We start from the raw sequence: 22,464 nt of genomic DNA on the forward strand, positions 1-22,464 counted from the left end.
ACGCGGAGAGCGCAGCAGGGGGACCCCGGCGCCAGGGCATGTGAGGCGTGCCCGCGGCGCAGTTTGGAGTCTTGGAGTGGGGTGGAGGTGCAGGGGACCCAGCTGGGGGGTCTGGGAGTAGGTGGGGGACTCTGCGTGCGAGGCTGGATGGGACTGAGGTTCGGACGGGCTGCACTCGGACCTTGCGCAGCTCTCCTGGCTGTGGGCAGACAGACCGATGACGGGGGGGGGGGTGGGAGGGTGCGGGGGGGGGGCGGCCGGGAGGGGGCCGTAGCCTTCCCGCACCCTACCCACGTAGGCGGTGGCCTCGCCTCGGCTGGTTCTCCCGACGTCAGCAGCAGCAGCAGCAGCCGAAGCTGGAGGCAGCGGTTTAATTGGCAGGATTTTGGGTTAAGGACAGATGTGGCTTCGCTGGGTTTGGAGGCTGGGCGTGCGGGGGCGGAGGAGGATGCTGGTCGGAGCGGGCAAAGCAGACTGAGAGAGACTCCGGCTAGGCGCCCCTGAAGAGAGGAGACAAGATAGGGGTGGCCCAAGATTGGGAGAGAGAAGCAGATGAAGAGGGACAGAAAATACAGCTGGGCAGAAACAGGCAAGATGGACTCTGGAGAGACGGCTGGAAGAGGGGCGCTGCGAGCCTGGCTTCTGCCCTCTGCTAGGTGGAGGCCCTCCCCCTTCTTGCCCGGGACCACCCCCTCCCTGTATTAGCACAGCCCCATCCCAGGCAGCAGTCTTCACTGGGGGGGACAGGGGGCTAACTTGGGGACATGTATTCATTGAATTTTATTATTGGTACTGTGTGTACAGTGTCTGCCAACTCCCAGGCCTCATTGGTGTCACCCTAAAAATTGTCCTCTGGACTGGAGTTGCAGTTTAATAAAACCCAGGGTACTGTGCCCCTCCCCCCCATAAAGACTGGTTTAAAGCAGCTGTGCAGGGGCCTTTTGGGTCCCTCTTCTGAGCTGCACTGGGCCAAGTGCATTTCTCCCTGTGAACACTGCTGAGGTAGGTATGGTGATTTTCCAGATGGGCAAACAGGGTCTCTGAGAGGTGAAGTGACTCCCATAGCTAGTGACAAGCAGAAGCTAGAAGGAGCGGCCAGCCCAGAAGCTCTACCCAGGGCCAAACCTCTGATTGCTGATGGCTATTTCATCAAGCTTCTGGCCCCAAGGGGTGTTGAGATGGCCACAGAGCTTTCTGGAACTGAACCCGGTCGATCTGCCTGGTTGGTGGTTGCTTGAGGCTCCGGGCTTGCTCTGTACTCTGCACGTTCCCCAGATGCCCAGAGCTCATTTCTCCATCCCTGGACCAGATGTGGCCATGCTAGATGCTGCCGCCTGAACGCTGGGAGTCTTATGCCCCATGGGGAAGAGTCCTTGTCTCCAGGAGAGCTGACACAACGTCATGGGGGCTGAGAGTGGGATAGGGGCACCACCCTTTCATCCTGGAATGTTCTGGAGTCTGGAATCAGGATGTTAAACTCACCAGCCTCAGAGGTGGCGGGAACCTTGAGACTTATCCAGTCCACCACATTCATTTAACAAATGGGGAAACTGAGGCCCAGAGAGAGGAAGTGACTTACCTAGGGGCACACAATCTGTGCACCTGAAATGACCTCTGCCCTCACTGAATGATTGCTGGGAGGTGTGGATGGCCCCGACCCCCATCTTATTTCAGCATCGGGGGTGTGGATTTTACTACAGAATTGGGAGAGCGGCAAGATTTGTTTTCTGTGTGTGCCAGCCTTCTTTCCAGCCCTTGTTCCCCCTCACCCAGTGCTCTCTGCTGCCCTAGGACCCGACTTCCCCGGCCTAAGTATCTAGCTTGTAGGTATTACCCCTCCGAAGTCACCTATCTCTAGTCCTTACCTACACACGTATATTTTCCCAGGGGCCTTCTAATGACATCGCCTTAGAGAAGCTGTAGTGTGGGATCTTTAGACCCAACAAGGGCAGGTTTTAGGGGACCTGCGTGACCTTGGTGCAGGCCCTGTCCCTCCTGGGCCTCAGTGTCTCCGTCTGTAAAGTGGGGGTGCTGCGGACATTTGGAGGTTCCTAGCATCCTTTCCAGCTCTGACATGTCAGGACTGCCCACAGAAGGAGCAGCTGGGACCTGGGTCCCAGGCCAGGGCCCATCTGCTGCTTCCCCTCCTTGGGGCAGGAGTAGGAGAGGGTAATGGGGCAAAAACAGTGGAGAAAAGGCAAAGGTCTCTGGGCCCCAGTAAGCAGCATCTGAAGAAGAGAGAAAGGCAGGAGGATTTGTCACCCATTCTCCTCCTGTGTCTTAAGCCCCCTGGCCCCTGACTGCCTTTCTGGGGAGGGACAGGAAGAGGGGGGCTATATTTGCCTTCTGGGGATGGTGTGGGGCAGAGCGGACTTGGTGGGCACAGGGGCAGTGAGCCTGCAGTCCCAGGACCTGAGCATGGCAGGGCAGTTCTTTGTCTAATGCGGGAGAAATGTAACGCTCCGTAACAAACACTCCCCTCCCCTACTTAGCCTGGTTAGCGTAGCCTTGCAGTACCCGGCACACAGTAGACATGGGGTGAATTCACAGGTGGAGTGAATGAATGAGTGAATGTCTTGAATTAAAGAGGCCTGGCCCTAGAGTTGGGCCGACCTGGGTTTGGATCCTGCCCCACCAGTTTCTGGCTGGCTGACCTCAAGTAGATTACTTCATGTCTCTGAACTTCGGTTTCCTCATCTATAACATCGAAAAGATACTTCCTCGAGTTGTGAGGAGCAAACGAGATGAATCAATGGGAAGGCCTTAGAATCGTGTCTGACATTTAGGACTCCCCAAATTAGAACTTCTGATTATTTTCACTAAAGAGAGAGTGACTGGGTCACCCTCTAACCTTGCACTTCAGCATGCGTTTACTGAGCCTCTACAATGGTCCAGGCGCCACAGGGGGCCTAGAGGTGATTGAAGCCCAGTCTCTGCTCTCAGATTGCTTATAGTCTGAGAGGGGAGACACCTGACCACACCGCCTTGAAATACCCCTGAGAAGTTCTCATAATAGCTGTGGGAGAGGTCCAGTCTGCCCTGGGGTGGGGGTGCAGGTCAGGGAAGGCTTCCTGGAGGAGGTGAATTCCACACTGAACTCTGAAGGACTTTGTTCCTGGTAAACACCTATCATACGTGGAGAAAACATGGCAGACATGAACGGCTTGCTTGGGGAGCACTCAGAATCCAGTCTCTGCTCCTATGTCACTTTCTCAGGAAGTCTCTAACTGCTCTCGGATACATAGCATCTTCCCTACTCTTTTTTTTTTTTTTTTGCGGTACGCGGGCCTCTCACTGTTGTGGCCTCTCCCGTTGCGGAGCACAGGCTCCAGACGCACAGGCTCAGCAGCCATGGCTCACAGGCCTAGCTGCTCTGCGGCATGTGGGATCTTCCCGGACCGGGGCACGAACCCGTGTCCCCTGCATCGGCAGGCGGACTCTCAACCACTGCGCCACCAGGGCAGCCCCTCCCTACTCTTTTATCCCCTTCCCCTATAACCGCTTCATTTTTCAGCTTTACCTTTTACCCCAATATATATTTATTTGCATTTGTGTTTCTTGTTTCTCTTTCCACTAGGGCATCAGCCCCATGAGTGCAGTATTATGGATTTAATTGAATCTCCCCCTGCCAAAAACGTCTTTGTATGTTGAATTCCTAACCCCTAGTACCTCATGATGTGGCCATATTTGGAGACAGGCTCTTTACAGAGGTAATCAAGTTAAAATGAGGTCATTGTGGTGGGCCCTGATCCAATATGATTGGTGTCCTTATTAAAAGGGGAAATTTGGAGACAGGCACATACACAGGGAGCATGCCATGTGAGGATGGGGATTATGCTGGGGGAGAGGACTGGAACAGGTCCTTCGCTCAGCCCTCAGAAGGAGTCAATGCTGCCGACATCTTGACGCCAGACTTCTAGCCTCCAGAACTGTGAGACAATACATTTCTGTTCTTTAAGCTCCTGGTCTGTGGTACTCTGTTATGGCAGCCTGAGCAAACTGATACAGGCCGAGACTTTGTTCTGTTCATCGCTGTATCCCCAGTCTAGAATAGGGCCAGCGTTTAGCAGGCAACACAATTCATGTTTCTTGAAGGAATGAACCTTGGTTGTGATGTGCAGCGAGGAGGACCAGATCCTGGGTGACCCTGCAGGTTGAAGAGCAGAGCTGCAGGAGCAGAGCAGAGGTGTGGTGCAGACAAGGTGGGGCTGGTGGCTTCAGTCCCTTACAAGTCTCATCCACCCACTTTCTGTTCTTCTTTCCCAAAGTGGTGATCTTTGGCCTGATCAAATCCCATCTTTCTCTTACCCAGTGTGCAAAGCTCATGGGACTTGGGGGCAACTCAGATCCCCCCTTGGGGGAGTGGGGAAGATAGCTGTCCTCATCCGATCACTGTCTGTGTACAGAGTCCTAAAACACGTGTACAGGAGCCACACAAGACTTGCCGTCGAGAGTGTACAGTCTGTTGGAGGAGACAGAGCCCTATTTGAGAAAACCCCTGGTCTGCTGGAGGAGGTAAGATATGTGCCCTTGGAGAACCTCCAGTCTGGTGTGGGTACACAGCCCCTGCCCTGCGGGGAGAGATTGCCAGTCGTGATTGGGAGCTTCCAGTCTGACGGGGGAGACATACACACATACGTACACTAATAAAATATCCCATAAGAAGCTGCTCCTGGAAGGCCTAGAAAGACTTCCTGAAAGAAGTGGGTTTGCACGGAGTTGGGGGAAGGAAGGGGGGGGTTCTATATGGTGGGGGGAGGAGGCGTGGGCAGAGCAGGGAGGGCCTAAGTAGTTATCTCTCCTTTCCAGTCCCAGGTGAGCTAGCCTGGTATCTGGACACACGGGTGAATACGTGACTGGCACAGCCTTTCAGTGGGCTTCCTAGCCATCACGAATCACCCATTTTTAGGAGAGAAAAAAGACTGTTGACAGGGGACGGGAATAGCTTCTAAAGCCTCCCTTCATCCCTGCTGCTCCTGTTTTCCCAAATGTTGTCTCCCCAGGCCCTGGATCTGGAAGGCAGTGCATGCCCACAGCGCCCCCTGCTGGACGGCATCAGAACCGGCTGAGTGCCAAGGCATTTGTGCAGGCAGCCCCCGGGTTTCCTGCCAGGGAAAAGAGATTCGGAAATCAGGAATGAAGGAGAGACAGGCCGTGAGTCCGTGTCTGGGAGGGTCCATATCTGCAACCTGGAGGATTTGGAGCTTAAGAGTAGTGTAGGGGAAGGTTAGTTCTGCTTGTGGTGACTGAGGGAGCCATGAGAGTTAACTTGCCCCCCAGATCTTATCAAGGGCTCAGGAGCTGGGGGTGGCCACCACCCTGGGTAACCAGGACCCCTCCTCCACCCCAGCGCATGGGAGGACCCCCTCCTAGCAGATTACCGATGTCTCATTATATCCTAGAGGATGTGTGTCCCTTTCTTCCTCCAACCTGGCATCTGGGGTGGCTGGAATCGGGGTGGGTGGTCCGGATGCTTCCAAGTGGGGTTGATGGTTGAGAGACTCGAGGTGATACTCAGATGGCAACGAGGGCCACTGTGCTGGATGGCAGAAGAAGAGAGCTTGGCAGAGCTAGGCTGGGACTCGACTTAATATTTTCTCCCTTTTTCAGACCAGGATAAAGATGAATTGAGTCTAAGGGAGCTCAGGGGGCCAGCAGCGCCTTGGAGTGGACAGGCAGCCATAGGACAGAGGACCCAGGAGGACCAGAGACCCGCTGGGCTCACTTCCTTCTCTCCTTCTACAGAGCTCCGGGGGAGAACCTGAGTCCCTGCTTTCCTGTGCACGTTTTTCATGGTGTGAGAGACTAGGAGACCCTTACTGCCATCCCAGCAGGATGCGCACGCGCACACCCGCCCCACCCCCAGCTTTTGCAGGATGCACAATGCGAGAAGAGGACAAAGCAGCAAGTTGGAAGTTTCTTAGAAAGGTGGAGGTAGTGCCCAGCTCATGGAAGTCAGTGAGGTGCTAAAGGGACCTTGGGTCCCCCAGCAGCTTGGAGCTGTGGTGGGGATCAGAGAAAGGGCTTGTCTGTCTTAGTGAAGGCCATTACCTGGCTGAAAATCACCAATGGAGGCTGCCCGCGAACAGTATTTCAATTGACCCTTTAATCTCAGCTTGTTGGCTCCTGGAATTTTTTCTATTAGAGGCTGTTAGCATGTTGTGGTGATGCTTTTGGCCTGTTGGGAATTCCTGTTTTAGTCCCTGTTTTCCCTGACTGCTGCAAAGGGATGAATGATTTTGAGGAAACAAGGCAGGCTGCTAGAGGATTTCCAGATGAACCTTGTGTTTGGTTTTGGGGTCAGTCTGTGTAGATTCCAAGACGAAATGGTGGCTGGTGACGATTTTCAAAGAAATATATTTCGTGGGACCACTAATGGCTTCTGAGAAAAATCTGAAACGGGGCAAACAGCTCTGCAGAGATATTGCAGCAGGTGCTCTCAGTGTCTGGCTGTATCCCTTCAGCTCCATTCAGCTCAGCACACAGGGGCTGAACACCTGCTGGCACCTGTCCTTTGCCAGTGGCTTTCTCTAGCTGCGGAAGTCAGCGTGGCTGGTGCACCTGTGGCCAGCCTCAAGTAATGCCCTTGGGAGGGAGGGACCCTCAACCAGTGGCTGAATGGAGCTGATGCACATACACTCCATTCCTTCCCTGTGAGCTTCGAGATGCATCTACTCTTGTTCCTAGAGTTCCCCAGGGGGATGAGGGTCCACACCCATCGTAGTAACCAGGTTCGTAACATCCCCTTTCTGCGTGTCCTTCCTGCAGCTATTCAATTCCTCACTCGCCTGGGGTGTTTCCTAGAATCATGCAAATACATTATTTGCACTGAATCCTTATCTCAGGCTCTGCTTCTGGGGGAACTACTGTGACCAGCTTGTCCCAATTTTCCTGGGATTGTCCCAGTTTTAAAACTCAAAGTCCCATGTCCTGGGACTCCCTCCCCCACCAAGTTCCAGGCAAACTGGGGGACAGTTGGTCACCTGAGGGAGACAGACGTAAGGCAGATGTAATCATACTAAGTGAGGCAAGAGGATCACTGAACCACTATTTTGAGACCCAAGCACTGGCTTCGAGAGCAAAAGAGCAGACACAAGTATAATTTCGTCATATCATCAGGTTCAACAGTATTTATGAGCTAAAAGCCTTTAAGAGAACAGTAGCCACCATTTACAAAGAAGCCATTCCTTTGAGAACAGGCACACGCATACAGCCCCAGGGTATGCTTTGCTAATTATTGGTGAACATTAGACGCTGGTGTCCAGGATTCCACAATGTCTACATAACTGGCTACCAGGCAGAAAGGCGATGTGTATTCCAAGAACAAGAAGTGTCACAGGCACCATGGGGACGTTACAGGTGAGCAGGCAAGGGGATGGGGTAGCCCGTTGTAGGCACTTGAGGCTCTGAGGGGGACAAGCACCGGCCATGCCACTTGAGCCAAAGCCATCTGGGCAAATAGTGAAACTATGCCACGGTGTGCCCACATTCGGCCACAGTGAGATGAGGCGCTTTGCCTCGGAAAGCGGCTGTAAGCTCAAGGTCGCTGGCTCTGAGCCAAGGAGATTTGCAGCATGAACAGGAGAAATCCCACTTTGTCAGGCTACCTGGGAGGCAGTGCTGTCGAAAGGCTGGGGGCCGGGTGAACACGTGGGTCAGGGAGCTCCACAGTGGGGACTGGAGGCCTGGCCAGGAGATGCCGCCAAGCTCCTGACCTTGGGACGGATCTCTGCGGATCAGATTATCCAGCTGCAAAATGCCGCCCGCGCCCCTGCCCTGTTTATTTTTACACTGGCGCTGCAGAGCGTGCTACAGCTGAGGAATGTGCCCATTTTCGTTGTTTTCTCTAGTCCTTGCTAGATTGGTGGGGAATAAAGATCTTCCAAATGCCATGGCAGTGAACACACAACCTATTTCCTGGGGGTAGCAGAGCCCTTCTCTTTCCCTTCCCAGGGCACTAAGGATGCAGAATGCATTTGTGTCTGGGCACCACCTATATTCCAATATGAAAGTAATGAGAGGCAGCATTTGGACGCTGCTACGGCAGGTGCTGCAGTGTCACACAGGTTCCAGCCAGGCAGGTGAAGGAGGTGACAAGTCCCTTGGGGTAGGCTGCACACAGATCTCGGGAGACTCCTCCAAATAGGAAACTTGAGAGGTCTTTTCTGACAGCTGTTCCACGTGAACAGCTGGAAGGGAAGAAGAGGAACCCTTGCTTTCTCAAATGTCTGAGGAGCAGGTGAAAACCCACCAGCAGCTAGTCTTGGGACCAGCTACTCCATTCATCAGCCCTAGCAGTGGAGGATAGTGGATGCCATTGGTTTGGTCCACAGGCAAGGGACAGGTTGAGAAAACAACAGTGCCGGCTGGAAACTTATGCTGCTTATTTCCACGTCCAGTGTAAGTCTGCCTACGTGTGGGGTCCAGTTTTCCTGGGATCTGGAGTTGGTCTCCTCAGCTGAGGGGTCTGAGAGCGAGGGCTTTGCCTCTGGGTGTAGCCGCAGGTTGGACCCTTGAGGCAGGGACTCCCCCCGCCCCCGCCCTGCTTCCCTGGACACGGAGGCCCACAGCTACCTCCGCCCTGGCTGAAGTGGTCAGTTTTATTCACACACCAATGAGTGTCAGAAAGCTTAGGGCGGTCTTCAGTGCCAATGGTGCCTGAGGCCACACCCACAGAGGGCAGGACCACAGGGTGGGGGTGTGGCCAGTGAAGACACACCCACCTGGGTGGCCAGGAAGTGAGGAAACAGTTCATGGAGCAGACATCCTTCAAATGCTTCTCACCAAGCTCCAAAAAGCACAGGAACACCACCTAATATGTTCACTATGCCACCCCAGTGTGCCTGGCATACAGTAGGCTCTCAATAAAGGATTTTTGAATGTCAGTGCCTGAAGAACCCAAAGGGAGATCTAGACCAGCATTTTCCCTACTGAATAACTCGGGGAGACCTGAATCACCCGTTGGAGACTGACAATGCATATTTACATATTCATGGGACTGAGTTGTCCTGACTTCAAGAAATCTGTTTTCCTAGTGTTTTCCCAACATATTTGCCCGCCAGACAGTTTCTCATGAATTGCTAATTCATATATCAACCAAGAAATAGTGCTGAAAATGCTGATCTAGTGTCACCTCATCCTTCTACAAAATATGAAATGGGGCCCAGAGAAAGCAAGCAACTTGCCAGAAGTCACACAGCAAAGTAGTGGCGGAGTTTAGACCAACATGTAAATTCCCCAGCTTTTAGCTCCACGTTCTTTCCACTAAAGGCTGGGCTCTTTTGGACAACGCCATTAAGCATTTGTACCCTCCTGATTCTTCAGCCAGGCAGGGCATCAAGGTCCTTCTGCATGACCTAGAAAGCAAGGGCCAGGTTAACAAAGACTCCAGATTAATCCAAATCCATCCCGATGTCTGGGGCATCGGTTCACCTACTCAGGAACCCTTGGAACCACTTTAGCTTCAATATATGTGCTAATTACCTAAGGTTCTTCTCTCTTCCTTAAAGCAAGTCCCTTTGGTCCTCTGCTTGGCAATCCTGGGGCAGATTCCTGAGACCCATGTCCTCTCAATACCACTGGAGTTTTTAAACAATGTCTCTTACCCAGATGTCCCCCAAAGCCCTTGGGTTATCTGAAATCAAGGAGCATTTGTTCCTCTGCACCTTTGGGTGCGGAGCAGGGGAATCAGGGAGTGCACAAGTCAGCAACTTGCTTGTGTATCAGAGTCATCCAGGGCTCCAGCAACTGCTACTGGGGCAGGGTCTGAGACAGGTCCCTGGAGAAGGGGGTGGTGTGCCCATCGCTCTGCTGAGCTTCTCAGTTCCTCCTTCCAGGGGTCTTGCAGCACTGGTTTTACACTGGGAAGGTACTGGGCAGGTACTGGACCACCTGAGCTCCGGTCAGTGTCCACACTGAGCTTGGAGACCCAGAAGCAGGTTAAGCAGGAGGCTGGCCAGCTCAGTCCCACCTGGTTACCTTAAGGGGGAAAGAGGCCCAGAAAGCACATGGGACTTGTTCAAGGTCACACAGACAGTCAAGCAAGTCCATGGTCACTAAGAGGGAAACACCTCAGAGGCAGAGAATCTGGGAATATCAAAGCAGGGGGAACCCCCCAGCCAACCCCGGCTCCAGGGCACCCAGAGAGGGATAGCCACTTGCCCAAACCAGTGCCAGCCATTTCAGCTCTCAGCCTGACAATATTTCCATTCCTGGGGGGCCAAGAAGGGGATGCCATGCCCCTTCCTCCTTCCCCTGAAGCTGGGGCTGCTGGCTGCATAGCTGCACAAGTGTTATTTTGTGGGGGAGGACGCATGCAGGGAGATGACAAGGTCTGGAGCCAGAGCCTCGAGCCCTCATCCCTCTGTGTGGGCGGCTGCCCGGCTGGCTTCCTCCCCAGGGCGGGGGTGTGGGGGGGTCTGAAGCAGAACAGTCAGTCAAGCAGCAGATGGGACTTGATCTGAAATCTCCAGCCCCTTCCCCTCCACGTGGGATGGGTCACCGGCTTTTTGAGGAGAGCCTCAGAAGGGCTGGGGAGGTGAAATCCCCTCGTGGGAGATTTTGCAGCACAGCAGGAGGGTTGGGCAGGGCTGTGCATTGGGGGTGGGTGGCGTGCGGGGTAGGGGGGGCTACCTGGTGGGGCTGCCTTTTCTCCATACGTGATGGGTGTTCTGCTGAAACACCCCTCTCTCTCACCCGCTGCTGAAGACTGGGCATTTCTTTTTTCTTTCTTTCTTTCTTTTTTTTTGCAGTACACGGGCCTCTGACTGTTGTGGCCTCTCCCGTTGCGGAGCACAGGCTCAGGACGCGCAGGCTCAGCGGCCATGGCTCACGGGCCCAGCCGCTCCGCGGCATGTGGGATCTTCCCGGACCGGGGCACGAACCCGTGTCCCCTGCATCGGCAGGCGGACTCTCAACTACTGCGCCACCAGGGAAGCCCAAGACTGGGCATTTCTTGAGTCTTCATGAGTCTTCATGAAGGTGTTTGATCCATGGGGTCCTCCACATATCCCTGAAGGGGGACCTCTGGGAGGAGGGTGCTTCTCGCCAGGGCCCTGAGCCAGAAGGGAATCCTTTCCTTGGTTAGGAAAGGTTAAGGCCCTGGAGAGGGGGCTGGGCAAGGGCATGGATTCAGTGTGGAGTCCCAAGCTGATGGACTTCCTTGGTGAGGTCCAGACCCACTTCCAAGGGAGTCTGCAGGACAGAGGTGATGGGGCCCCAGCCACGAGGGAATCTGAGGCTGGGACACACCTGTCCCCACATGGTACACATGGTGGGCCTGAGAGAGGGACGTCCCCAGGGGCTCTCTGCTTTGAAGCTTCAAGAGTCTTTCATTTCATCGAATAAATCACGGCTCCCAGTGGAAGCTGCACTGCAGATGCACTGCAGCCAAGCAAGGTTCTCTGTTGCAGACAAAGCGCCTCCGTCTCACAGTGCGCTGTGGCCACTATCCCAAAACGCAGCCGACACAGGGCGGCTCTCTAGCCCCTCAACACAAGGGGATAGAGCTTGCATTACGCAATCCCTGAAAGTGTGTAAAATGACTTCAGGTGTCGTCTGGTTTCTCCACTGGCTTCTGTGACCATGGCTCAGAATTCTTCGGGGACTGGTTTTGCACAGGCTGCGGCTTAATGCTAACACCTTGGCTTGCAGGGTGCCTCCCCTTGTCCTGCCCATCTCCTCTTTTTAGATAGGAAGTCACAAATAGTCTGCAAACCAACACTAAAATACATGAAGGGCTTCCAAGCCAAAATAAAAGTTCCCCGGGTGACTCTTTTAAAGTGCTGGGAAGGATGGTTCTCCGGGCAGTTTGTAAGTGGGATTTAGGGTCTGTCACCATGGAGACAAATGCTTATCCCACAACGCAGCTGGCAGAGGGGGGTCTCCCTCTGCCTGGATGCAGGCTTGCGGGTCTGGTTACTTTCAGGCTTTGGGGCCGCTCACCCACCCTTTATTTGAGGGGGTCATTGCCCATGTGACCCTCCTCCAGAGAGATCTCAGGCTTAAACTGTATTCTCTCTCCCCCTACCCCCCAGTGGCAGTAAATTCCATGGCTCTCCGGATGTCCGGGCAGAAAGGAACCTTTGAATGTTCTGGGGTTCTAGTCCAGCTCCCTCACCTCACCCACTTATTTTACAGGTGGCGAAAGCGAGGCCCAGAAGGGAGGGAGGGAGGAGCTGGCCTAAAGTTGCACAATTAGGTGGTAGCAAAGTTGGCACTGAACTCAGGCCTCCTGATTGCCAATCCAGGGCTCTTTCTAGCAACCAGTATACTGGCTACAGTTTCAAGAGTCCCCCTACCAGGCCCACGTGGTCTCCTCCCTCCCCGCCGCTGCCCCAGCCCCCTTCTCCCCCTCTACACATAATTCGGGTTATAGCAGAGCATATTGAATCCTAGGCTCTCATCCCAGTGCCGCAGGAGCACGAACAGCTGGCGGGCGGCAGCCTTGAGCGCGCCCCGCGTGCGGCCCTCGGGCACCTCCTGCTGCTCCAGCCACGAGCTGGCCTTGGCGGCCACCAGCTCCCACTCAACGAAGTAGGAGGCGGAGCTGTGCTCCAGCCACGCCAGCGCCACCACTGTGGCCCACAGCTGCCCTGTGTGCTCTACCGCAGCCCTGGGCTCCCAGCCCGGCTTGCCCTCGGCCAGAGGCTCCGGGGAGAAGCTGTCACAGGAGGGGTGCCGAGGTGAGGGGCTGGTGCACGTCTGGGGACTCGGGGGCTGGCGGGCGGTGAGGGACACTCGGTGGCAGGTGAAGGGTGAGGTCCACTTGAGCTTCTCCATGGGGATGTGGGTGGCCTCGCAGAAGGCTTGGTTGAGAAGGAAGGCTCCGGAGGCCAGCTGCAGAGACACCTGTGTGTGTGGGAGCCCCTCAGTGGGCCTCAAACTTTTTAGCCCATGGAGCCCCAGGCCATGCCCAAGTCTGTGTGAACACAGCCCGCTGGTTCACACCTCCCCCTGCCAGCTTGCCCCACCTACCCGGGGGATTTGCGGGATACCCAGCCCAGCCAAGCACCGCCATGCTTTATCCCACTGGTACTTCACGCTGATGACTTTCCAAGCCCAGCTCAACATCCTCACTCCAGACCTGCTTCTTGTCCTGGGCAGGTGGACCCAGCTCGGCCACTGGGACCATCCACCGCCATCCAACAGACTCTGGGCAGCTAACCACCCTCTTCCTCTCTCCATGTCAATCGGTTACCAAGTCCCAACGGGTCCCACTTTCTGAACAGCTCTGCAGCCCACCATCTGCCACTTCATGTTGTCCCTGCCTCTACTTCCCTCCCCTGTCCCCCCACCTTCACTCCATCTTTCCTGCATCCTGAGGGGTCTTTGTAAGGCAGAGGCCTTGTCACCTTTTGGAGGCCACCAGCTCAGTAGTTTCAATGTTCTCCTAGAATAAATCCAAGCTATGATTTCCAAAGCGCTGGTTCGTCCCTGACTCCTTCCCCTCCACCCATTCTCCAGCCCCCAAGCTCGCTCTCTCATGTGTAAACTGCCGGCTTAACCATGTAACTCCAGCATGGGCTTAAGCATTACATCCTTCCAGAAGCCATGCGTCATTCCTCCCTGACCTCAAGCCTGGAGTAGGTTTCTCCCTCCCTCCCCATCTCCCCCACCAAACCCAACTGCTCCCTCACAGCACCTAACCATCAGAATTGCCTGGTTTCCGTGGCAGTGCCGTGAGCGCAGGGACCATGTTCACCTAGTTCAAGGTTGTCTCCCTGGGGCTAGCGCTGTGCCTGGCTCAACAAATCCTTGCTGAGTGAATACATGCCTCCTGCTCTATTGCCCGGGATATTTGGAAACTCCAAGTGACACTAGGCACTTGGGTGTGCAGGGGCTGCAGCGGGGCAGTGAAGCTCTAACCGTTTCCCTCCTTTCAGCACCTCTCGCTCCCCAAACTTACTGAGCCCCAGACATGGCAGGACCAGGCTCCCTTTCTCCTCGATTCAGAGACACCCACCCCCGACCTGGGTTTCTCTCCCTGCCCCGCATGCTGGGGCATCTGCAGAGCCACTTGCTAAACACGTTGCATGTCCCTGGGGTGTTCATTTTACTTGCATGTGAATCATTTCAAGGCTTATTTTTATGTATTGAAAAACAGACACACAGAGGTGGTGGAGTGGAGTGCAAGATTCCCGTGAATTTTTAAAGCGAAGGTGGCAGATTGCAAAGAATTTTCACGGTGCTGGCGCTGGCTTTTAGCAACACTCCTAAACCCCAGATGGAAGACTCAGGCAAACTCCCTCTGCCCGGCTGCTACGTGGGTGGGAAGGTCTAGGTCTTCTTCCCTTGGTGGAAGGGGAGCAGGGCAGCCCCTCTGCTGAGTGTGGGCCTGGGGTCTGGGGTCTGGGGCACTCACCAGCGGGACGTAGTCCAAGCTCTGGCTCCCTGGGGCTGACTCTGGAGCCTTGGTCAGCGGCTTGCCCAGGAAGCCCTTGGCCGCTCGCGTCAGCAGCCTGGACTTGTTGAGATTCAGCCTGTGTGGGTGGAGCCGGGGAAGAGTGACCACCGCTGCCCCAGTGGTGTCCCTGGTCATCCCACCCCCCCGAGAGCCCACTCAACAGCTTCTGAAAGTCAGGGCTGCGAGGGGCAAGGTAGTGTTCTTTTTAGGACCCTCTTTTGATAGCATGTTCTTGTTCAGCCCAGTGGTCAGAGAGTCTCATGCTAGCCCTCTCAGGGGGACTTGCATTTGCGAAGACACCGTGAACCCGTTGGAAGTGAACTTGGGGCGGAGGTGGTTTCAACAGGGTGATACCTGAAGACAGTGCTATCTCTGGGCAGGGGTCCTTCTTGGCATCCTTAAGATTGTTCATTTCTGTGTAAATGTCAGCCTGGGCCTGCCTTTGGCCTTCCAAGCTAGGGACAGTCCTGGGAAAACGGGTGGCGGTAGAGTGAACCCCCAGTGGAACTCCCATGTACCTGGATCCAAAGAGAGCCTCTGAGGCCTTCAAGGAAGAAAGGGTGTTGGTGGCCAGACTGCGCAGGGGACCTGGAGAGCCACAGAATGACAGTTAGGGCTTGACAGATGACCCTGTCCAGCTGTTCACTACCCAGATGGGGAAACAGAGGCCCAGAGAGGGCCAGGGACTTGCCTACACCCCTAGGGATCTGAGCTAATGATCGGGCTGCAGGGCTGTTTCTGATGCAGTTGGTATGGGGAGGGGAGAAATATGTGGGTCCGTGTGTAAAGAAGCAGGCCTCCAAGTTCCCTTGGCTGGTGGCCCCTGGCATCTTCTGGAAGGTTACCTGTGGGGACAGTGACAACTTCACATCAACCCCCTTCAGCCCCGAGTAGGGACATTGAGCTTCCTCAATGGGCACATTGCTTGAAGCTTCTCAGCAGAGTGAGTTGGTATAATGGTCCCTCCGCTGGGAATTGGGATGCCTGATTCCTGGCCTAGCTCTGTCACCAACTTGCTGTGTGACCTTGGGCAAGTCACTTCACCTCTCTGGGTCTCAGTTTTCTTCCTTTAAAGTGTGGATACTCCTATTTATCGTGCATGGAACTGTTTTGAGGAATAAAAGAACCAACAAGGACTTTGTTGGGTTAAGACACTCTCTTGGCCCAAAGATCTATCACTATTTTAATTAAAGGGAGAGCTGGCAGACTGCCCACTCACCTTCAGGAGTAGCGTACTTCTCGCGGCCCGGGGATGTGTTCTCACTGAAGGACGCAGTGGGGCTTTCCTCCACATCTACAATAGAGGAAGCCAGTGAGGCCTGAGCTCCCAGCCCTCCCCCTTACCTCCCATCCTCCCAAGGAGAGTGCTGGTCTGAATTCACAGTACCTGGGGATGGGCTGGGAGAGCAAGGTCAAGGTTCCCATCCCTGTCTGGATGGGCCTTCATCTCCCAAAGACACCACCTGTACTCCACTGTAAGGGTCGGACATGCCTGGGTTCAAACCCCAACTCTCCCAATGATTAGCTGTGTAACCCCAGGGAAAGTTACTTGCTTTATAAGTTTCAATTGCAAATCGGGGATAATAGTATTGATCTGTGTTGTTGTAAATGAGATAATACACAGATAGTGCTTAGTGCCTGGTCCATGATAAGTGCTCAATAAAGCCGGGAGCTACAGACCCAGCAGGGAAGCAGGAGCAGGTCAGAGGCCTGAGCATGGTGTTTGGAGATGGGCGGAAAGGTGGGTTCATGCCAGCTCTCCAGGAGGCATCAGAACATGGCATTGACATGTCAGAGGGCTCTGAGCCTCAGTTTCCCCATCTGTAAAATGGGGATAATACTTGCACATCGTTTGTTCAAAATATATAATCAGGATGATTATTCTTATGACTATTATAATATTTCAATGGCTGGAGAGTGACGGGCATATATACTATACAGGAATGATCCAAATTATGGAAAAATGCACAGATTTGTTCTGCAAAGCCTCTGTCTCCCTTATGAGACCGTTAGTAGCTTTGTGAGGGCAAGAAGCTCTGATTATCACTGGGTGCTCGGGGGGCAGCACAAGAGTGAACCAGTGACTGAATGAATGAGGCAACCAGCAGGCAGAGAGCATGGTGGTTAATTAACCTCACGGACTCTGGAGCCAGACATGGCTTGTTCAAATCTCGGTTCTCTCGTGCATCTGCGGTGTGACCTTGTGTAAGTCAATTAATCTCTCTGAGCCTCGGTTTCCTCATCTCTTAATGTGGAAAATAAAAGAAACACTCTCAGATGGGTGTGAGGAGTCATGGATAATTAAAGCAGTGCCCAGCACATAGAAAACCCTCAGTGAGTGTTAGCCATTGTCATCCTTGGGGAGGGAAAGGGCTTGGGATAGACTAAGAGTTTAGACGTCTTACACACTGTGCGTGAATCAGAGGACAATTCAAAAGAAGGGATTTGTGATTTTGATGGAAGCCATGGGCCACCAGTAGCTGAGCTACAGAGAAAGGAAAGGGTAGACCAGAAGTTTCCTCTAGACTGGTAACCCAGCGTGGCTCAGGGGTAGAGCAGGTTCCCCTTGGTTTTGGAGGCTCTGAGGGACCAAGGAGCTGGCAGAACTCCTTAATTCTGAAGAGATCCTCCTCGGGATTTTCACCTCCTTACAAACTGTTCCTTTTTTAACCCATCAAAGTCTGTGAGCACTTTCTAATCCCTCACGTAAAACATCGTTATGATCTGGGGGTCGGGGCTAGTGGCCAGGTGGGACCTCTGATGTCCTTCCCATGCACAGAAGAAGGCAGGAGATGCTCATTGTACATGTGAGGGCACGTAGGAAGGGGTTAGGACTAGTGCAGCAGTTAGGCTGTCTTTAGTGGGACAAAAAGACACGCAGACATCCAAGACACAGAGGATTAAGGCAATCCTGTGAGTTAGTGCAAGGTCACCAAATGGTCAAATCATGGATCTTCAAGGACCCAAGCTGCAGGCATAATGAAATCAGGTGAAGGTGGAAAGGATGCTTCTGGGAATCCTGGAAGAAGCAGAAGGTGGGATGGAACCGCCTTTTTGCTTTTTCCTTTATTAGGTTTCCTGGCATTCAGTGCCTGGGAGGACTCAGAGGTTGGAGGCGGGAAACAGCCACTGGGGTTGGTGGACCTTGAAAAGGGAGAGGTGGGGAATGGTGTGGGCACGTGGGCAGGGAGGCCAGACTGCTCTCTGGCTCCCGGTGGCTCTCTCAGCAAAGCTGTGTAAACGACGCATGCCTGGGCCATGCTGAGCCCCGCTGCCCATCTCAGGCCTCAGAGGATCCAGGAAAGCTGGCCTTGCTCTCGCCCCATAAGGCCCAGAGTGAAGACTCAGAGAGAGTCCTTCGGGGCCTCGGACATGAGGGTGCGGTGGCTCAGGGGCCCAGGCTTCAGAGTACACCGGAGGCGGCTCTTACTTAGGTTCTGAAATTTGCCATCTCTGGCAGCCGAGTCTTCCCCAGGCATCGTCTGGGACCGCCGGAAACCAGCAGAAGTGCCCCTCGACTGTCGGGTCAGCACCCGAGAGCTGACCATCCGCAACACAGCACCTTCATGAGGACAAGGAGAAGGGGTCAGATGGGTACAACTGTGCCAGTCTTTCGCCTCTTCCCCAAGGAAGATGGGCTGGGAGAGCAAGGTCAACGTTCTGGCTTCACTCTGTCAATTATCTAAAGGCAGGGAGGCATTGCAGAAGGTAAGACCATGAGCTCCGAGACAGAATGACCTGGGTTTAAACCCCAGCCCCATCTCTGACTAGCTGGATGGGGTACTGACCACTCTGAGCCTCAGTTTCTTTACCTGGAAAATGGGGAGAATAATACTTACCTTGCCAGGTAAATTCTATTGCTGAGATAATGTTCAGAAAGCACCAATGTTTTCTAGTTAGTTAAAAGGCTCGTTATCTCAGAAACACCCCATTTCCCTTCTCTCTCAGTTTGCTGTCTCAGAAACTGAGGTCCCAGTTTCCTCTCCCACAGGGCAGGGCCCTGAGTCCCAGAGCATCACCATCAGGGTATGAAGATGAAGCTACAGCACCCAACAGTGTGTTTTGGGGAACTCCATTCTCAGAGAACACTAGTTTTGAAGTTGTTCCTTAAAAAATGAAGAGTTCCATTGGAAAATAAGCCTTGAAGAAGCTTCATACTGTAGTCCATTCTCTGAGCCTCTTGATGTATACTAACACGCTAAAGGCTCTGAGAAGTCCTGCAGTAAAGAAAGCTTTTAAGCTTTATTTAATCCAGTCATTCAGAAATGTTTTTTCCTAATCTGGTATTTCCTATTTTTGTGCTGAATGGCCATTAACAAGACACGGAACCAGGGTTCTAGTTTCCTGGAACACACTTTGGGAAGTGCTGATCCAAATCTTAGGGGGCTGTGGGACTTAGGTTAAGATATCCTGGTCCTTAAAACTCCCAGACTGGGGCTACAGAGGCTAAAAAAAAATGGTCAGAGACGAGTGGGAGGGGGGTGACGTCATTCAGGGTGACAGTGCCCAGTGGGTGAGAAGACCCAGTGGAGTGACAGCCTGGGCTGCTGGCCAGAACCTGAAATCAGAGGAACTGAGGCAGAGAGGGAGGGAGGGAGTGGGTCGTTGAATATTTTGGTACCAAATTTTTAAAAAGCAGGGTGGGGGGAGGGCAGAGGAATCAGAAAAGGCATATTTTGTTTCCAAACACAATTCTTTCAGGAGGTCTGCTTTAAAAAGAAAAAAGAAAAAGCTGCTGTAAAGAACAGAAAATGTATTGATAATTCAGGAAAGAAAAAGTGCATATAGTCCATAAACATACGAAAAGTTTTCAACAAAGAAGCTAAAGAAATTCCCCGAAGGTACTTTTCTCCCCTCTCAGTTTAGTAGGTTTAGAAAGATAAACAATTTTCAGTGGTGGTGAGGATAGAAAACCTTCCTCATGATAACCTTTGGGGGCAGGGTCAGTTTGGTAACATACATCACAATAATTTAAAATGGGCCAACTCTTTGATATGCAATCTTAGTTCTGAATGTCAGCCCTGAGGAGATTACCAGACAGGTGCACAGGGATGTTCTTTGCAGCACAATTTACAATAATCAAAAGGGGAATAAACAGGGCTTCCCTGGTGGCGCAGTGGTTGAGAGTCTGCCTGCCGATGCAGGGGACACGGGTTCGTGCCCCGGTCCCGGAAGATCCCACATGCTGCGGAGCGGCTGGGCCCGTGAGCCATGGCTGCTGAGCCTGCGCGTCCTGAGCCTGTGCTCCGCAACGGGAGAGGCCACAACAGTGAGAGGCTCGCGTACCGAGAAAAAAAAAAAAAAAAAAAAAGGGAATAAACAAAAGGTCTAATAATAGGGGGCTACATTCTGATAAACCTTAAGAGGCGGTGGAGGGACTTCCCTGGTGGTCCAGTGGTAAAGAATCCTCCTTCCAATGCAGGGGATGTGGGTTCGATCCCTGGTTGGGGAACTAAGATCCCACATGCCGCGGGGCACAACTACTGAGCCCACATGCCTCGGCTAGAGAGCCTGCCTGCCGCAAACTATAGAGCCCAGGCGCTCTGGAGCCTGTGCACCACAACTAGAGAGAAGCCTGCACGCCACAACAAAGAGCCCATGTGCTGCAACTGAGACCTGATGCAGCCAAAAATAATCAATCAATAAATTAATTAAACATTAAAAAAAAAAAAGAGGCAGTGGAGAGGAGTAGGAGGGAGCATAGACTCTGAAACCAGGCTACTGGGAGTCAAAGCCTGACTCTGCCCTTCACTGCTGTGTGACCGTAGGCAAGTTACTTACCCCCTCTGCCTCTGCTTCCCCACCTGTAAAATGGGGGAAACAGTATCTTCTTTGCAGAGCTGTTTTGAGGATTAAATGATTTAATGTATATAAAGGGCTATGGAACACTGTCTAATTGGCTGCTATGATGATGATTGCTCCCTGCAGTGGGGTACCTGCTGCTATTAAAATGAAAAGACGGAAAGATATTTCCCACACCCAGAGTTTGTAAGCTATAGCACATATTGGTATGATCCAATTTATGCAAAATGATCTGTCTTTTGATTCCTCTACATGTAGACACCTGTAGAAAGAAGTCTGGCAGGATGATCACACCAAGGGATTAATTAGTACTCATTTCTGGATGATTGGCAGTCCCAGTCACTTTTGTTTATTTTATGTCTTTCTATATTTAATTTAAAATTTTAATTTATTTTTTAGTTGAAGTATAGTTGAGTTACAATAGTGTGTTAGTTTCAGGTATACAGCAAAGTGATTCAGATTTATATATATATATATATATACACACACACCCCCACATATATATTCTTTTTCAGATTCTTTTCCCTTATAGGTTATTATAAGATATTGAGTAGAGTTCCCTGTGCTATACAGTAGGTCCTTCTTGGTTACCTGTTTTATATGTGTGTGTATATGTTGATCCCAAACTCCTAATTTATGTCTCTCCCCCTTTCCCCTTTGGTAACCATAAGTTTGTTTTCTATGTCTGTGGCTCTATTTCTGTTTTGTAAATAAGTTCATTCGTATCTTTTTTTTAGATTCTACATGTAAGTGATATCCTGTGATATTTGTCTTTCTCTGGCTTTATTTCACTTCATATGATAATCTCGAGGTCCATCCACATCTTTCTATATTTTAGAATTTTCTACAGTGAGCACATACCAACTGGAAAAATACAATCAAGTCATATTCATTTAGTGGGAAAAGGGGAGTGGGATGGTTTCACAGCTCTGTGCAGAGCAGTGGGATGGGGATTCATGTGCCCCCTACTCCCTGGCGGCCAAACCATCTGCTGGGGCGCCTTTTAGCTTCAAGGCCCTTCCCTGAACCCCTCCCCACCAGTCTAGGCTGCTTTGTATCCCAGTCCCCCTCCTCTGGCCCACTTGGGAATTGCTTGGCCCTCAGAAGAGCCCTGGCCGCGCACCTGCCTTACCAGAGTTGGGGTATCCCACAACGGTGGGCAGGTAACGGCTCTTGCTTCTGTCCACAGGCACGAAGGCTGTGTACTTGCTGATGACGTTGCAGGCCTTGCTGGTGTGCACGGCGTTCACTTGGTAGCGGCGGCTGGACCCTGCAGAGGGAGAAGGGGGGTGTCACTGTGTGGAGTGGGAAAGTCCTCCCTGACATGGAAGCTCTGGAAGCTAAAAGGAGGGCTAGATCCATGGTCCCATCTTTGGAATTAAATAAGCCCTTAAAATTAAGGAGTTACCAACTTGCCATTAAGGTCATTTAAAAGAAACCCTCAAGATTATTAAAACCTCCACCATCACTTCATAAAATAAGGATATTTTAATGCAAAAGAAGTAAGACATCTAATAAAAAATGACAGTTACTTTCCTTAAATAACTTTAGTGTTATTAAAAAAAAAAACCAAATCTCTGTGTTGTCAGTATCTTCTATTTTCATTTTGCAGCTCTCTGATGAGAATCTTGCTGCAGGATTTCACAGGTCCCCTGGCTGTGTGGGGACCATTGGGACAACCTTGCAGAGACAGACCAGAGAGGGAGAGTGGTGAGCATAGGGTCACACAGCAAGTTAGGAATGGACCTGAGATCAGGACTCAGGATGGTCCCCAAAGCCCAGACTCTTCCTACTGAGCAGGTGAGCAGTCTCCTTGACGTGAAGGATGGACAAATGTCCTGTAAACTGTAAGGTAAAGTGCTCATTGGAAGAAAAAAAAAATTTATAAAAATACAAATAATATAAAATATAAACCATGTATTATTGTTATATAAATAAAGCATAAACTATAACAAATAATAGAAATATTCTCTATTTATGTCTCTATTTATCTGTTCTCCAGGTGTGTTCCCTCAAGATCCCACAAATCACTGTCTTGAAAGTTTGCCCCAATTCCTGGACTAAATTAGTCTCCCCACCATCCCTGTTATACAATTTCTTGGATCCCTGTGTTTCTTCTTAATGGCATTAGGACAAATGCACTCAATTAATTGTGTTTATTTGATTAATGTCGGCTGGCTTCCCTGCTAATCTGTGTCAAGCACTCATAAGTAAGGACGGGGATGGTGGTGGTCACTGCACTGCTCAGCCCTGAGCCT

The 22,464-nt window shown here is 52.2% G+C and overlaps 1 protein-coding gene and 1 long non-coding RNA gene across 2 annotated transcripts in view; one reads left to right on the forward strand and one right to left on the reverse strand.

The window, feature by feature from the left end:
• The first annotated feature begins 3,859 nt into the window (after positions 1–3,859).
• Positions 3,860–6,312, forward strand: LOC125963646 (uncharacterized). Its single transcript, XR_007475881.1, has 4 exons — positions 3,860–4,186; positions 4,313–4,515; positions 5,004–5,154; positions 5,746–6,312. It is a non-coding gene; the product is annotated as an uncharacterized LOC125963646 (long non-coding RNA).
• Positions 6,313–7,114: 802 nt separating this feature from the next.
• Positions 7,115–22,464, reverse strand: part of VWA5B1 (von Willebrand factor A domain containing 5B1) — a 45,328-nt gene continuing 29,978 nt past the window's right edge. Inside the window, exons 16-21 of the mRNA XM_004272486.2 lie at positions 21,339–21,476; positions 17,853–17,966; positions 15,624–15,698; positions 14,923–14,992; positions 14,363–14,480; positions 7,115–12,849 (exon numbers count right to left, since the gene is read on the reverse strand). Of these exons, the coding sequence (XP_004272534.1) occupies positions 12,355–12,849; positions 14,363–14,480; positions 14,923–14,992; positions 15,624–15,698; positions 17,853–17,966; positions 21,339–21,476 (1,010 nt within the window). The 3' untranslated portion in view covers positions 7,115–12,354. The remainder of the gene's footprint in view (positions 12,850–14,362; positions 14,481–14,922; positions 14,993–15,623; positions 15,699–17,852; positions 17,967–21,338; positions 21,477–22,464) is intronic.

Source organism: Orcinus orca, chromosome 1 (assembly GCF_937001465.1).
Source record: "Orcinus orca chromosome 1, mOrcOrc1.1, whole genome shotgun sequence".
In the NCBI taxonomy this organism is placed as follows: domain Eukaryota; kingdom Metazoa; phylum Chordata; class Mammalia; order Artiodactyla; family Delphinidae; genus Orcinus; species Orcinus orca.